We start from the raw sequence: 17655 nt of genomic DNA, 5'->3' as shown, positions 1-17655 counted from the left end.
GGCTCTGTTATTGGGCTTTGGTCCTCATATGATTCGTTATCTGAATCTTGCTGCCCCGGAATATATTCCTCCTCATAGTGGGGGCGATCTGGTATCCCTGCTTCAGGTGTTTCCAGCGCTGACTTTTCTGTAGGCTCACTCATAGTAAACCCTTTTGCAGGTGCTCCCCTCGCGGGCTCTCCCGTAGGCCCACGCATGGGCAGCCCTTTTTTAGGTGCTGCTAGCGCTGGCTCTTCTGTACGCCAACGCATAAATTGTCTTTCCTCAGACACTGCTGGCGCTGGCTCTCCTGTAGGCCAATCCATAAACTTGTCTTTCTTGAGACATGGCTGGCGCTGGCTCTCCTGTAGGCCAACGCTGAGCCATGACCTTTCCAGGCACTCCCTGCGCTGGCTCTCCCAGTAGGCCAACTGCGGGACTGTACTCTTCCTGGAGTGGATCCTGATAAATCATTTTCCCCATGAGGAATTCTAGGTTAGCGACCCAGTAGACATAATGTCTTCCTGAGGCGGGGTAACCTCCGGGTCTGACTCTTCAGAGTCTACTGGCTGAACTAGATTTTCTCTTGGCCTTGCACCCTAAGGCGCTGCAACGGTACTTTGAGTTACCGTTTCTGCAGTCGCTGGCTTTACCACCACCGACCTTTGAATCGGGCGCCCGCTACTCGTAGACCCGCGAGCCTCTTGAGTTTTACCTGCGGTACGCCTCCCCTTGCCTTTTCGCACTTTCTCCATTCTAAAGTTGTCTGGCACACAGCACAAGTCTTCCGGAAGAAAGCGACCTGAAAGCGAAAGTGAAACCAGTTACCTTCAGACTTTTTGCACACACCGCTTGGAAGGGCTCTGCTCCTCCCAACACGATCGCTACCGCTATGCGTCTGACGGTATGACGCGTGTGCGGCTGGACGGGGTCTTCTTCATGTAGTCACTCACGTGACTCCGAAGTAAAATTACTCATTCCTGATGATACATAGAGTGAAACAGATTTATTGAAGACTATTTATTGATGATCATTATGACCTCAGAAGGAAGTTGAGATAGAATATTCACTCCTCACAATTATTTGTAGAAGCATTGAGGAGATCTCCATTATGCCCGGAAACCTGGTCGCCGGAAAGAAGGAAACGTTTGGGATTACAATACCCCGTGCCTGTACAGTTCTTAGAAAATAAGAATGAGGATTTATGGGCATGATTGCTTTACCATAGAGAATTCTGTTTACTCTGTTCCATCAGATGTAGCAGGGCTTGCGTACCATTATTTCCTTCAAGGTAGAAATAAGTATCGCAAGTGACCTTGACACATCATTCCCAGACAAGCTCAATCCTTTCTGTGCTCACTTCAAAAAGAAGAACAATGATATACATCTGTGAGATCTCATATTCCCCGACCATTCAGTGATGTTAGTCTCTGAGGCTGACGGCAGTAGATCCTTCATGATAGTGAACACCCAGAAAGCATCTCTTCCTGATAGTGTGCCTGGCCATATACTTAAAACCTGAGTGGACCAACTGGCTAGGTTTTTCATGGACATCTTCAACTTCTCACCACTGCATTCTAAAGTCCCAAGCTGCTTTGAAAGGACATTGATGATACCGGTACCATGGAAGAGTGAGGTGACATGCTTCAACGACTAACAACCAGTGGCAAACGGTCCATTGTAGAGACATGCTTTGAGAGATTGGTTATGACGCATATCTACTTCTGCCTTAGTGATGATTTGGACCTACTTCAATTCGTCCACCGTCTACCGCCCACAACAGATTGATAACGGATGCGATCTTGCTGGCTCTCCACTCTGCGCTAGATCACCTGGACAACAGGAACATGTATGTAGTTCAGCGTTCAACAACGTTATTGCTTCCAAACTCCTCGTCAAATTCAGGTAACTGGGGTTCTGCTTGTCACTATGCCAACTGGATCCTCGACTTCCTTACTGCCAGACCACAATAAGTACGAATTGGCAACAACACCTCCTCCTCACTTTAATTGAGACTGATTTTGTGCAGCTTTTCTGTAATTCACCATGAAAGAAAGGGCTGGTCCCAACCAGAATGAAATACCATTCTCCCATCTGAGGGTGGCTGCCATTCCATCAGTCGGTAGTTCCTTCACCTCCAGAAAATCTAGCTGTACTAATCAAAGATCAGAGGATATATTTTGAAGCCCTGCTTCTTGGTTCCCTTGTTAAGAAAAGTTTGCCTTTTATCATGCCACCAAAGATCATCACTCTCGAAAAATATTTTTCTAATGGTCAGAAGGCATTCAGTGAACTCTTAATAGATGTACATTAATGGAGGTTTGGCATTGGGATCAGGGCCAGATTTAGATGAAGAGAGGCCCTAGGCTATTCCATTTGTGAGGCCCCTCCCAATCTCCCACCCCCACGATGAGAGGAAGATGGAAGAGTCCACCAGATTGACACCATGTGCAGCCGAGCGTGGCCAATGAGATAAGGGCTGGAAGACTGCGCTTTTTATTTATTGCCAGTGCTAGTGTCGAGTTATCGGCTTAAACACTATTATTCTGAAATGGAGGGCAAGGAAAATTACTGAAGTGTTGTTTAGAGACTACTATGTGTTGTGACAGCATATGTAAGAAAGGCCTATGATAGTGTCACAAATATTATACACCAGGCCCGTACAAAGCTTTTCAAAAAGGGGGGTGGCATGTCAGGATAACAAAAAATTTCTGTGACTAAGTGCATACAGCGCATATCACAAGAGTGAAGCTCAAAGACCCTAGGGGCTGGGGTCCAGGGCCCGCTTAAGGTTGAGTCAAGAGTAATGAGTGGTTGGAATGGGATGATTGGTGTCATTGTTGTATACATTTTTTTAAATCAAGAATTAAAGCTGTCCTTGTTTTAATAATCAAGTTGTACTGTAAAATGTTATGTAAAATGTTATAAAGGAGCATGCAAACACTGCAAATAAAATACTGTACGTTTTTGCAGTAAATACAACCTTTCTATAGAAAATGTTTTGTGTGATGATTTGATTGCCTGTTACTGTTCGACTGTGTTAGTGTGTGCACATTAAAAATATGATGCAAAATGAAAATCGCAAACTATGGAATACATATTTTTCAGTATTGTTATCAAGGAAAAGAAAGCAGTTCCAATTGTTTGATATTATTCATATGGAGGAAAAAATATAATTGCTCTAAAACCTACCTTAATTTGCAATCTCACTAAAGATAATCCCCCTTTCCCTTTCCCCCCTTCTCCTTCCCCCTCCCTCCCCATCTCCCTCTCCCCCCTACCGCCCTTCCCCTCTCTCTCTCCCCCCTCTCTCTCTCCCTCCCCTCCCTCTCTTTCCCCCTCTGTCTCAAACCCCCCTTTCCCCCTCTCACATCCCCCCCTCTCTCCTTCCCTCCCCCTTTCTCTCCCTCCCACGCAGCGAGGCTCCGACTCCGCGCCACAGACACCGCAGCCCACCCCCCCCTTCCCCCGGCCCGGAGAAACGGGCACTCCCGCAACGCAATATTCCACTACTTACCTGGAGTAGACACCTTGGATCTTTGGTAGACACGAGGCATCGAGGTGATTGCGTGTGGTGCAAATGGAGATCTGAACCCGCCCGGGCCCACTGCGCACTCACGGAGAGACAGCGTTATTATGCGTCACTACTGCGTCACCGGCTTCACCCAACTGCGCGGATGGTCGCAATTTTAAAAAAAAATCAAAACTTCCAGCGGGCCGGAACCAGAATTTCGGGTAATTTCCGTCAAAGTGGCAACGCTGATAGTGCTCCAATTTTTTTTTTCTCGGGATTTTTATTACTCTGGGGAAAAAACACCTTGGCCGGAGGCCCCCTAGATTTTGAGACCCTAGGCTTCAGCCTATGAAGCGTATATGTAAATCCGGCCCTACCGAGGCCCCCCTAGATTTCGAGGCCCTAAGCTTAAGCTTGTGAAGCTTGTACGTAAATCCGGTCCTGATTGGGATATTCTACAAGAAGCCTGTTGAAGACCTGCAGATAGTTTCACTGATTATAGATGGAGTAACTTCAGAAAGTCTTCACGGAGTGTTTGGAATTTTTGCTGGCTTCATTTCATCAGACCAAGGAAAGGTGGTTTCTCACCCAGCGTCATACAGTATGAAAACAGCCACATTGGCCTGCTGTGTTTGCACCAACCATTACACCCTATTACACCAATCCCATTCTATTCTCCCCAGATTCAACCTCACGTACACACTAAGGCTGATTTACGCTGGCCAATTTTTCCGACTGGTTTTCGGGAGAAAGCAAGAGCATCGTGAGGAAAGCCGTTAGTTATATAGAGAGTATACAAATTTATTGTTGATGTTGATCGATTTATACACTGCGATGAGAGGCTCAAAGAATGGTTTGGAAATGTGCCTGCGGAGAGAAAAAGTGCTCAAAATCTGTCCATAAACTCAGTAAAGTAGTCTCCCTCTTGGAAAGAGGGCCAGACACTTATGCAGACACTTACAAATATAACTGGCAACTGATGTTCTATTAAATAAAGGAATATAGAAGTTACAAATCAAGTCTATCCCAGTGCCAGTTGGACTTGTAGAAACTTACACATTTGGAATGTGGTATTAACAGTCAGAAAAGGCAATTAATGACTTTATGTTGCTCCCAATCATTAAACGTTGCAATTGTGATGTGCGATGAGATCTTTGTGGAAGAGTTAAGATCTACTTTTGTTACACGTCAACTTCCTGAAGAACTCATTAAATAATGTTCTGCAATTTCGACGGTTTCAGTTTGAACAATTCATGAATAATGAAACATGACACGATTTTAGTTCTCCTTACCAACCAATTTCAGGAAGCTGGTGGCATGTTTGTATTATGAAGAAGCCATTGAAAAATCAGTCTATATTTGAATCATGTTGGTAGCATTTCGCATGTTAGAGCAGAATGGTGCACTTCACAGCATGAAGTACTAGTGCTGAAATGTTAATAAATGGAAGACAAAGAATTCAATTATCTTTTTTAACCCATTATCAAAAGGAAAATGGAGAAGAGGCAATTAAGCATCAAGAAGCTGTTCAACTTCCATGACAGTGTTTGTGTACTGAAACCCCCAGCAAATAGGTGAGGAAATAAGAAATTGAAGGCATCTTCTTCTTATCGAGTCCAGATTAGAAGTTGTTCAGCCAGAGCTAAACACACTTCTCGGCATCTGCATGCAATGGTGTCTGTCTTGCGCTTCTTGTGCGTGGTGGTGGAGGAAACAGGGCCGTGACATGAACACTCTTTCCTTGACCCCATTGAAGGCATAATGGAAGTATATGGGCCTTGGAACTATATAAAGTCAGAGAGAAATTCCATAAAATCCTCAGTGACTATTTTCATCCAGTGAATGATAACTAGGGGAATTGCAAAGCAGACTAAGACCAAATATGCTTTTGAAACAATTCTAACTACTGTGCATGAGGAATACACAAGTAATGTTTTTGCCACAAAACAAGGTGAGATTAAATTTAGTGCAAAATTTAATACTCCAACAATATCTAACAAAGCCATGATTCCTGCACGAGCACCATGCAGAGGCCAATGACTTGATTCAATTTATAAATATGTTAAGTCTGTTTATATTTTTAAAGGGCTTGTAATAAAGGTTGTGAAAAATAACTTACTTTAAGAATGATACCACTTTACAGATTTTGTCATGGTATTAACTGCTCTCGGAGTTGCAAGAATGTAGAAAGTTTCAGAGAGGATGTCTGTGACGTGCCTTGGAATAAAATACAGCGAGTAAACCCGCACAATAACGGACCGCTATATAGCAGATTTCCGTTATAGCGGACCGAGGCTCTGGTTGCACCTCCCCCCTCTTCTGCCAATTACCCAGTGAGCTGGTGCCACGTGGCATGCTTCCAGTCGTGGGAGTGGAGAGAGCAGGTGCCAGCATGAAGGCGGTGTGAGTACCGGCCCTGTCCCTGGTGCACCGTGCGTGAGGCCGGGCGCTCTGCTGCGCCCGGCCTGTGAATTACCCCAATTCCACGTTTCTTCCCTTTCGGCATTGGGTTAAAGTTTACCCCCTTCTCTCGGTCATAATAACAAACCATCCCACCCCGGTGGTCTGTTGCAGCAATGGTTTACTATACATACATGAGCTCCTGATACTTCATGTATGTAAGTGTACATTCTGGCGTAGACTTTCTTAGATGGTTAAAACCCACAGAAAAGACATAGGTAATAACTTCTATCAGTACCCATCAACTTCCATGAGAGTGTTTGTGTACTGAAACGTCCCAGCAGAAGGATAGTGCTGGGGCAGACCTCTGTATTACATTCCCTTAGATTTGCTTGCATTTTGGACCCCACTCTCCAACTCAATGATGTAAAAGGTCAATGAGTACAAGCCTGAACATCAGTCCCAGGTGAGTAATAGGGAGGTGGGGACTAGCAATTCTTGGCAGTGAATTAGGTCCAGAAGAAAGCTTTCTATTATACCTTGATTTTGACAAGTATAGTAGTAAATCAATCTATTAATAGGAAAAGGAAAATGATAGACTTCCATCCTGACATTCCACTGTGATGCAAACAATCATTTTTCCTATGTGATAATGCAAAACTTTTAAATTAAAACATTAGATATTATACTATGTTAAATGTATTGTTTTTTTAGGTTTCTGGACTTCACAAGTTCCGTTCTTACACTTTTTCTAAATTTTTAAGATTATTTTATTTTGGTCGGATAATAAGTTTGATACGACTTCTGTGTGTCTCCAACACGATGAGACACTTCAAGGAATGGGAACTGGTAAGGAAATTTAATGTCAAAGATATTTTTTGATTAATGTATAATTTATCTGGAACATTTGTAATTGATAGTATAATTATTATCACCATTGTGGTAGTATTATCACCACTGAGAATATTTTCTACTGCACGTAACTTTAAAAAAATGCTAATGTTGAAATGCTAATATGTAGTATGCTGACACAACATTTGGTATGTGTACTTGGGGCGTGTATAGCATTTGATGAGTAACTGGAACTACTTCTGAATGAAAACGAGAGATAAATTTATTTGAGTGTCAGCAACCGTATTTTTCAGCTGTCAAAGATAAATTTGAAGCAGAAACTGATCAATTGTTTGATTGTCTGTAATTGTTAAATGGTCCAGTGGAGAAATGGGGGAATAAAAGAGTAACAGAACAGTTGAATATCTGAAAAACTCCAAATGCTTGATTCTTATTTTCATCAATGCATTGACATTTTTTTTCTTGTGATTGGACATTTTGGGAGCTTCACATCTCATTATTTTGTTCACAAGAGATGTGGGTACTTAGTCCTCATCTAACTGTGAAGAGTTCTGCATTTGAGTGACCAGAGGAAATAGGTTTTGGAGAATACATCTCAACAGTTCTGGCAACCTACAGTAATTTACCTTGTACCTAATGCAACACGTAGGTTGAATGTCAGAGGACAGCATTGTGAGTTCATTATGTCAATTCCCATCTTGATTCTTGGATTGGTACGTGTAGAATTGGCAGTAGTAGAGCTAATAGGACTTGATGTTTCAATCCCTGTAGTAAGTCGGCAATCTTGATATTGGCCAGTGAGACTGGAGTGGTGAAAGGTAGGGTAGGTATGTCATCTGGGTCATCAGGTGGGCACCCTCCTTCTTTGACGTTTCATTGATAAGCCCACAACGTCTCCAGAGGGCTCAACGGTGATACCTGGCGTCCCAGGTACACCCCCCTCAGTTCCATACCCTGAAGGCTTTCGACAAGGTCCCACATAAGAGATTAGTATACAAACCTAAAGCACACGGCATTGGGGGTTCAGTATTGATGTGGATAGACAACTGGCTGGCAAACAGGAAGCAAAGAGTAGGAGTAAACGGGTCCTTTTCACAATGGCAGGCAGTGACTAGTGGGGTACCGCAAGGTTCAGTGCTGGGACCCCAGCTATTTACAATATATATTAATGATCTGGATGAGGGAATTGAAGGCAATATCTCCAAGTTTGCGGATGACACTAAGCTGGGGGGCAGTGTTAGCTGTGAGGAGGATGCTAGGAGACTGCAAGGTGACTTGGATAGGCTGGGTGAGTGGGCAAATGTTTGGCAGATGCAGTATAATGTAGATAAATGTGAGGTTATCCATTTTGGTGGCAAAAACAGGAAAGCAGACTATTATCTAAATGGTGGCCGACTAGGAAAAGGGGAGATGCAGCGAGACCTGGGTGTCATGGTACACCAGTCATTGAAAGTAGGCATGCAGGTGCAACAGGCAGTGAAGAAAGCGAATGGTATGTTAGCTTTCATAACAAAAGGATTTGAGTATAGGAGCAGGGAGGTTCTACTGCAGTTGTACAGGGTCTTGGTGAGACCACACCTGGAGTATTGCGTACAGTTTTGGTCTCCAAATCTGAGGAAGGACATTATTGCCATAGAGGGAGTGCAGAGAAGGTTCACCAGACTGTTTCCTGGGATGCCAGGATTGTCTTATGAAGAAAGACTGGATAGACTTGGTTTATACTCTCTAGAATTTAGGAGATTGAGAGGGGATCTTATAGAAACTTATAAAATTCTTAAGGGGTTGGACAGGCTAGATGCAGGAAGATTGCTCCCGATGTTGGGGAAGTCCAGGACAAGGGGTCACAGCTTAAGGATAAGGGGGAAATCCTTTAAAACCGAGATGAGAAGAACTTTTTTCACACAGAGAGTGGTGAATCTCTGGAACTCTGCCACAACCAGTCGAGGCCAGTTCATTGGCTATATTTAAGAGGGAGTTAGATGTGGCCCTTGTGGCTAAGGGGATCAGAGGGTATGGAGAGAAGGCAGGTACGGGATACTGAGTTGGATGATCAGCCATGATCATATTGAATGGCGGTGCAGGCTCGAAGGGCCGAATGGCCTACTCCTGCACCTAATTTCTATGTTTCTATTACTCTGATGCTATGATAAGCATCTATTTCAGATCCATAGAAGCATCAGCTGCATTTACCTTCAAAAATTAAATTCCATTAAATTCACTGGAATAGGTGAGATGTGTTTACATGGCATCCAATACTCTATTGCATTTATCTTAAGCAATCAGTCAAATTTCACAATCTAAATGTTTTGAAATAATTACTCCTAGACACACATAGACTGAATTTCATCCAATTATTGTTTAAATTGCAATGTAAATGTTTCCTCCGATATATTTTGCCAAGCACCTGCTTAAGTCACATTTTAACAGGATGCACTATGAGCCTCGGCCAAGGGTGTTACACTTGACGGCATAACCAAGTTCTCAGATAGCTGGCATCAATCCTTGAACAGAGGCGAACGAACACAAATGCTTCCCCACCAACATCGGAATGTCCACTTCACAACATTTGTACCAGCAGGCCAACCTCCAGAGCACCAGATAACATCAAAAGATTCAAGCATTTTGCAGCCTGCTCGGGATTGGAAAATGGACGTGGACTTGGAAAAAAAAGCTTGTGATCCTCCCAGACATTGTGGCTACAACACTCCGGCCAGACATGGTCCTGTGGTCCACAACACCCAAGTTGGCATATGTTGTAGAATTGACAGTACCATGGGAAGATGGTGTTGAAGAAGCTTATAAGAGGAAAAAGGGCTGGTTTTTGAGCGCAATAATCAGTCGCTCTCTAGTGACAGCGTGTTTTATTCAAAGGCCTTGCGAGCGATGCGACTGGCAGCAGGAGGGGAGGGGGAGGCTCCAACCTGCAGGATTCAGGCCCCGAGTGGGGGGGCGGGGGGGGGGGGAGAGGAGAAGGGTGTGAGGAGATTAGGAGGAGGGGGAGAGGAGCAAGCGATCGGGCAGCGGAGCACGCGTCAACCAATCAGCATCTTCAACAAAATGGCGGCGTCTTTGAGGCGAGAGGCGGGCGCCAGCAGCCGTTATGGTCGCTGGCCAGCAGGAGGCGACAAAATGAGTGAGGGGGGGTGGGGGTGTATGATTTTATTACAAAATGTGTACATAAAAAGAAAAAATGTTTTGAGGAGTGCAAAATCAGATGTAAAAGTGAATGAGCTAGTGACATGGAAAAAATGACGGAGTTTAATGACGGAGTGATGGCGTCGCATGGAATCAAAGGCCGAATCTGGCAGCCACAAACACACCCAGGCAGAAACACACACACACACACACACAGTTTTAAAATATAGATAGATTGCATATAAATGTTGAATGTTGTAGGTGCGTTCAGTTATTTAAGGACATTATGGAACAATCTCCTAATTCAAATAAAATTAAAGGTCTTAATAACACTAATGCATGTCGGCATGTAGTCTTTGAATGTTGCAGTTGTTTAACATTACATTTCAACATGCTGCCCACACTTGGCTGAATAGGCTGAACCTTCAGTATTCCATGATATTGCAAATTGTTGCCGGAATGGACAAATGTTTGTCAATGGGCATGTCCAGTGGTTGGCATTCTGTTGCTTTGTGTGACCTACTGCAAATAATATAAACTTTGCTTATTATTAATTGGAAAGCAGAATGTGCATTTAAGAATTAAATTAGCTTTACAATAATGATTAAAACCTTTCCAGGAGAGATTAAAATTATAAACATTTACTTTAGACCTTTCATTGATCTTCACAAAACAAGTATTTTTAACTTCTGCAGGCAACAAATGTAAATCTGGAACCAATGGAGTTGCTTCTGCGTACTTTGTCTGTTTGCTTTATAATGCTAATTGTCTGCCATTGGAATGGGTGCCTTCAGTTCTTTATTCCTATGATGCAAAGATTTCCTGAGAACAGTTGGGTGGTAAAAGCAAATCTCACGGTGAGTAATATTTTCATTTTCTAGACTGATTATTTTTTATTATCTCCATATCTGAGGAAGGATGTGCTGGCGCTAGAGAGGGTCCAGAGGAGGATTACGAGAGTAATCCCAGGAATGAGTGGGTTAACATATGATGCAGACCATCAGACTCTGGGGATTTATCAGCCTTCAGTCCCATTAGTATACCCAACCATTTCCTGCCCAATGTGGATTTTCTTCAGTTCCTCCGTCACCCCAGATCCTCTGGCCACTACTATATCAGGAAGTTTGTTTGTGTCCTCCTTAGTGAAGACAGATCCAAAGTACCTGTTCAACTCATCTGCCATTTCCTTGTTCCCCATAATAAATTCACCCTTTTCAGTCTTCAATGGTCCAACTTGGGCCTTACCTAATCTTTTCCTCTTCACATACCTAAAGAAGCTTTTACTATCCTCCTTCATATTCTTGGCTTGCTTACCTTCGTACCTCATCTCTTCTCCCCGTATTGTCTTTTTAGTTATCTTCTGTTGCTCTTTAAACATTACCCAATCCTCTTGCTTCCCGCTCCTCTTTGCCACGTTGTACTTCTCTTTTATTTTTATACTGTCCCTGACGTCCCTTGTCAGCCACGGCAGCCCCTTACTCCCCTTGGAACCTTTCTTCCTCTTTGGAATGAACTGATCCTGCATCTTCTGTATTATTCCTCGAAATACCTGCTATTGTTGTTCCACTGTCATCCCTGCTAGGGTATCTTTCCAGTCATCTTTGGCCAGCTCTTCCCTTATGGCCCCATAGTCCCCTTTATTCAACTGTAACACTGACACCTCCGATCTACCCTTCTCCCTCTCCAAATGTAGATTAAACCTGACCATATTATGGTCACTACCTCCTAATGGCTCCTTAACCTCAAGTTCCTTTATCAAATCCGGTTCATTACATAAATCCAGAATTGCCTTCTCCCTGGTAGGCTCCAATACAAGCTGCTCTAAGAATCCATCACAAAGGCACTCCACAAACTCCCTTTCTTGGGGTCCAGTACCAACCTGATTTTCCCAGTCTACCTGCATGTTGAAATCTCCCATAACAACCACAGCATTAGCTTTACTACATGCCAATTTTTCCTCACCAAACAATGTCCAGAAGCGAAGAAGACTGCAAAAAGTTGTGAACACTGCCAAGTCTATCATGGATTCTGACCATCCCACCATCAAAGGGATTTACCAGAGTCACTCCCTCAAAAAGGCAGCCAGCATCATCAGAGACCTTGGGCTGAAAGAGCTAATAGTCAAATCTAATAGTCAAATCTAAAATGGAGTCATTCTTCTACAAAAGCATGCACTAGTAGAACAAAAGAATGTCTTGGTGCCAAGTCTGAATGACTTTGTAAATTATATGGAACACACTATGGAGGACAGGTTGTCTTTTCAATAAAGACATTAAGATGGCAGCCTGCAGTAATAACACGTGCTTCTTCAGTCAGTTATGTTGGAGGATTCGTTGGGAATATAGGTACAGCATTCTTGCCCAATGATAGCACAGGTGCCCCCTTTCTCGGCCAGAATAAAATCTAAGGCCATCCGCACCACTATCCTCATGGCAACCATTTCAGCTGTCAATGACCCTATCTGGGCCTGGGTTCCCATAAGGGCAGCTGCTGTATCATTAGCCAATTCCTCCAATAGCCCAGTAAGATGGTCGATCCTTAGCGCATTTCGATGTATCCCGTACCAGGGGAGCATTGTCATCCCAACACTCTCACCTGGGGAGAGATACCGTTTTGTAAACCGTGATCTAGGTGCAAGGTTGTTAAATGTGGCATGATCTGTTATTAGTTTAAAATGGCACATAGCAGGAACCACATAAGCAAGGTAACAACATCCTGTCCAATGATGCGGGCCATACACCCGCCTTGCCATATCTCCATCATTTGGCATCCCTGGTAACCATGGATAGGCCCATGATCCACATATAAAATATGCGCTGTTAACAGGTCGGGGTGGGCCAGAGGTAGCACTAGCATCCATCGTGATGCATGAACTGTTTCCCAGGAAAACCCCTGTACCTTTATGGTAACAGTGACAGGTGGCAATAACTGGCTTCTGGGGAACTTTCCATTATTTCTATTTGTGGAAGTTGTGCCCCTTTCCGTGCATTAATTTTCCAATCCTCCTTAAAAGGTGGGATATACCATCCCCTAAAATTGTCATATTTCGGGGAACCATCCCTGCTATTCCGACAAATCGTTTTATTAACGGAGGAAGAAAAGCAGTAAGGCATATTTTTCAGTGTTATTCATTGGGATAGAGATCAGGGGAATCCCTATTTTCCCATTTCGTGGCATAGCTGCGCATACCCAGCAGGATGATCAGTAGGGTTGAAACGTCATGCGTATGCATAGGTTACTTCAAGGTATACATTCTTTTCCCATGGTTTGGTTAGTGAGGTCAAGGAACTGATAATAATAAACACTGTCCAGTACCAGGCCTTGGCAAGAGAACCTTTATTCATGGCTTGGTGCAGCTGTCTTCTTGCAGTCGGAGTGATGCACCCACCGAGGGTGTCCTTCCACTTTAGCGGCTGTAGGGGTGGTGAGAAATACAAGGTATGGACCTTTCCAGTGATCACCCAACTTTTTCCGATCCTAATTTCGTATTAGGACGTAGTTGCTTGCCTGTAGCAGTTCTTCCTTAGGTGGTTTGTCCAAATACCGTTGTGTTTCCCGAACCTGTGAATGCAGAACTGAGAAATAATCCATGAGTAATTGCATGTATGTCAACAACCGTTCATCCAAGGCATGGAGATCATAGGTTGTTTCCACAACTTCTTCAGCCCCCCCAGGGCGCCCTGAGGGGCCTCCCATACATTACTTCAGCTGGGGTCAATTGAGTAGTAGAATGGGGAGTAATATACATAGCAAATAAAGCCATAGGCAAAACCTGGACGCAATTAAGCTTTGTCTCTTCAATTAGTTTAGCAAGCTTGCTTTTTTAAGTTCCATTAGCTCGTTCCACAATTCCTGCAGCCTGCGGATGGTGTACACAGTGGAATTGTTGTCGAATGTTTAATTGTATACACATTTCATCATTAACTTTAGCCGTAAAGTGTGGCCCATTGTCTGAGCTAATAATAGTAGGAAGTCTGAATCGTGGAATAATTTTGCATAGCAAAACAGCAACAGCAGACTGGGCTGTAGCATTAGTGGTAGGGATTGCTTCAACCCATCGACTGAAAAGATCTATAATAACTAAGCAATATTATAGCAACTAAAGTGGACGAGCTTGAGGCTCAGTTAGGAACTGGCAAGTATGATGTTGTGGGAATTACTGAGACATGGCTGCAAGAGGGCCAGGATTCAGAACCGAATATTCAAGGGTATGCTTCCTATCGAAAAGACATACAGGTCAAAAGACCTGATATCTGCAGCACCAAAGAGCTTTGATACTCTCAAGTTGCAGCTGGCCAGCGCACCTACACTCGTCTACTTCGCTTTGGAGCTACCAGTAACGCTCACATGTGATGCATCCCAGTATGGACTTGGCGCTGCTTGCTTGCAGACCACTACCGATGGCAACTGCAAGCCTGCCTCCCGCACACTAACCGATACTGAACAACGTTATGCCCAGGTTGAAAAAGAATTGCTCGCAGTGGTTTTCGCCTGCACGAAATTCAAAGACTTTTTTTGGGGAAGTCTGTGAATCTAGAAACAGACCACCAGCCGCTGGTCACCATCTTGAATAAACCCATTCACGCTGCTCCGGCTCACCTGCAACGGATGATGATGCAGCTGCAGCGGTTTGATTTAAACATTGTCTATAAAAAAGGCAAAAACATGCAGGTAGCTGACACGCTATCAAGGGCTCCACGCAAAACCAGCAAACAACAACTCTCTGAACAGGACCAGTTCTCAGTAATGAAGGTATCGTATGTTCCTACTGATTGCCTAAGCAGCCTGGCAGAGCACACGGCTGCTGACGAGACTTTACAATTGCTGTCTGCAGTCATCCGGCGTGGCTGGCCGGATAAACAACACAACATCCTGCTCGCGATCTGCCCATACTTCCTGGTTCGCGATGAACTGGTGTTACAGGACGGGATTATAGTCAAGAGCCACAAGGCAGTTGTTCCAGCTGTCCTCTGGGACAAGTACTTCGATGCCGTCCACAGGGGCCACCACGGCGTGGATGCAACTTTACAACGGGCACAATGCATGTTTTACAAGTACATATGTGACAAAACTGAGGTCTGCACCATCTGCAAAAGCCTGACGCCACAGCAGCAGAAGCAGCCCTTACTGCCGCACCCGGTTCCTCTACCGTGGTCCATGGTAGCCACCGACATATTCGAATAGCTATCTGGTTCTTGTCGACTTTTATTCGAGCTGGTTTGACATCGATCTACTCCAAACCATCACACCTGAAGCAGTTATACAGAAATTGCAACGTCATTTCTCTGTGCATGGCTCCCCTGCACGCCTTCTATCCGACAACGGCAGTCAGTTCTTCAGCCAGTTTTTCAAAAACTTTGCACAACGATGGGACTTTCGACATATTGACATATCGACATATTGCCAGCAGTCCAACGGACTCGCCGAACGAGCCGTCCGAAGCGCAAAACAACTAATGGAGCGTTCTTACCTTGCCAAATCTGACGTCTGCCTGGTTCTGCTCAATTTAAGGAACATTGCAAGGGATCCCATACAGGGTACCCCAGCCCAACGACTGATGTCTCGTCAAACCCGTGCTGCCCTGCCTGTACACCTGCAGCTTTTGCAGCTACAAGTTCGTTCTCCGTCTGCAGTCCAGAAACAACTACAATTCAAGCGTGATGCACAAAAACATTATTTTGACAACTCCAGTAAGCCACTTAAACCTCTTACCAGTGGTTCACCTCCAGACCAACAAGGGCTATGGCCAACTGGGTCACATCCACAGTCCTGCCAAAGAAACGTGCTCCTACCTGGTTAACGTGGACGGGGCCAGTTACAGATGCATCCGTCAACATTTCCTTCCGGTAAACGAATCGCCTCCTGCAACTTCACATCCAGAGGTTTCGCGTTTTGTATACCCTCGCGTTTTGTATACCGGCTGCTCCACTATCAGAGACCTTGTTCCCCGTGGCCTCCCCATGGCGTTCGGCACCTAGCTCGCCTATTTCACCACCTCCACCCAGCGGGTCCCCGTTCACATCCGCGGTTCCCTCCCCAGTCACTTCACCGGTGAAAGGAGGAGATGCGGACTCGTACTGCACACGTGCCGGACGGGTCAGCAGGCCATCCATTAGATGCGGTGATTTTGTGTAACTATCTATACTTCCCCATATGCAGTGGCGGACTGGCCAGGGTGTCAGCTTGCCCGATGGCAAGTGGGTCCCTGATGAAGTGGGCCCCCTATATCAAGTGGGCCCCTGATGAAGTGGGCTCCCTTTGTCTCCTGGCAACCAATATTTTTAGACCCAGTCCGCCACTGCCCATATGCGTTATTAACATTCCGGCTACTATATTGTTCAGCCACCATGTTTCCACATAACTATGCTTTATTTTGTTTCTACAAGGAAAGATGTAGATTGGTTATTTCCTACTAACCAATTGTGGTGCTTGTTAGTAGTTGCTCCGCCTAATATGCGATTTATATCACCAAGAGCTTGCCTATGTAATTCAGTCCGAGTAACTGCTAGTTACTGTAATGTCCTGCAGACCGATGCTGTAAGTGGACTTTAATAAACGTGTTGTATCTTGACGTGTGTCCGACTCGACTCATTACAGACCTTTCGACGATCTACACCATGAACATTTCTCTCAGCGCCATCTTTTCCTATCCCCCCCTCATCTTCGGTTGAGTATACTTTCATCCTGTCCTTCAAGCTATCTCTGACCTTCCCCTCCACCTAATTCTCATTCACCACCCTATGCCCGCACAATTAATTAAATCCTCAACTTACTGAGCAGACTTGCACAATTCTCCATGAGGCAAGGTATTTTAAAGATTATTATGGACCGGATTTTGGATTCCTATATAGGTACAAGGGAATATGGGGGCATGAAACATGCTGGTTCCCTTTCGGCCAGCCTTTTCTTGACTGTCTTGTAACGTTAGCTTGCTATGGTGGCCATTAGTGAAATGGTTGCAACGGTTTCACAACACTAAAGCAATGAAAACTGCATGAAAATAATATCTGGCACAGGAGCAACAATTCCATTATTTTTCAAAATGGCTGCAAGGCACATAGGTGAGTCTTAATATTTTTTAATTTATTACATTTGCTTAAATGTATCAAGAGTTTTTAGTCTGAAGAAGGGTCTTGATCAGTAGACTGATGAGACTGATGGCCAATAAATCCCCAGGGCCTGATGGTCTGCATCCCAGCATACTTAAGGGAGTGGCACTAGAAAACGTGTGGACGCATTGGTGATAACTTTCCAATATTCTATAGATTCAGGATCAGTTCCTGTGGATTGGAGGGTAGCTAATGTTATTCCACTTTTAAGAAAGGAGGGAGAGAGAAAACGGAATTGTAGACCAGTTAGCCTGACATGGGTGGTGGGGAAGATGCTGGAGTCAATTATTAAAGATGAAATAGCAGCACATTTGGATAGCAGTAGCAGGATCGGTCCGAGTCAGCATGGATTTATGAAGGGGAAATCATGATTGACTAATCTTCTGGAATTGTTTGAGGATGTAACCAAGAAAATGGACAAGGGAGAGCCAATAGATGTAGTGTACCTGGACTTTCAGAAAGCATTTGATTAGGTCCCATTTAGGAGATTAGTGGACAAAATTAGAGCACATGGTATTGGGGGTAGGGTAGAAAATTGGTTGGCAAACAGGAAAGAAAGAATGGGGATTAACATGTCCCTTTCAGAATAGCAGGCAGTGACTAGTGGGGTACCGCAAAGCTCGGTTCTGGGACCGCAGCTATTTGCAATGTACCAGACTAAGTGGG

The 17655-nt window shown here is 44.4% G+C and overlaps 1 protein-coding gene across 1 annotated transcript in view; it reads left to right on the top strand.

Annotated features, from left to right (window-relative positions):
* Positions 1-17655, top strand: part of LOC116980257 — a 75819-nt gene that overhangs the window by 18825 nt on the left and 39339 nt on the right. Inside the window, exons 6-8 of the mRNA XM_033032310.1 lie at positions 1713-1884; positions 5828-5894; positions 10576-10737. Of these exons, the coding sequence (XP_032888201.1) occupies positions 1713-1884; positions 5828-5894; positions 10576-10737 (401 nt within the window). The remainder of the gene's footprint in view (positions 1-1712; positions 1885-5827; positions 5895-10575; positions 10738-17655) is intronic.

This window comes from Amblyraja radiata, chromosome 14 (assembly GCF_010909765.2).
Source record: "Amblyraja radiata isolate CabotCenter1 chromosome 14, sAmbRad1.1.pri, whole genome shotgun sequence".
NCBI lineage: Eukaryota > Metazoa > Chordata > Chondrichthyes > Rajiformes > Rajidae > Amblyraja > Amblyraja radiata.
Note: the sequence above shows the minus strand (reverse complement) of the source record. Positions and strands in the feature narration are given on the sequence as shown.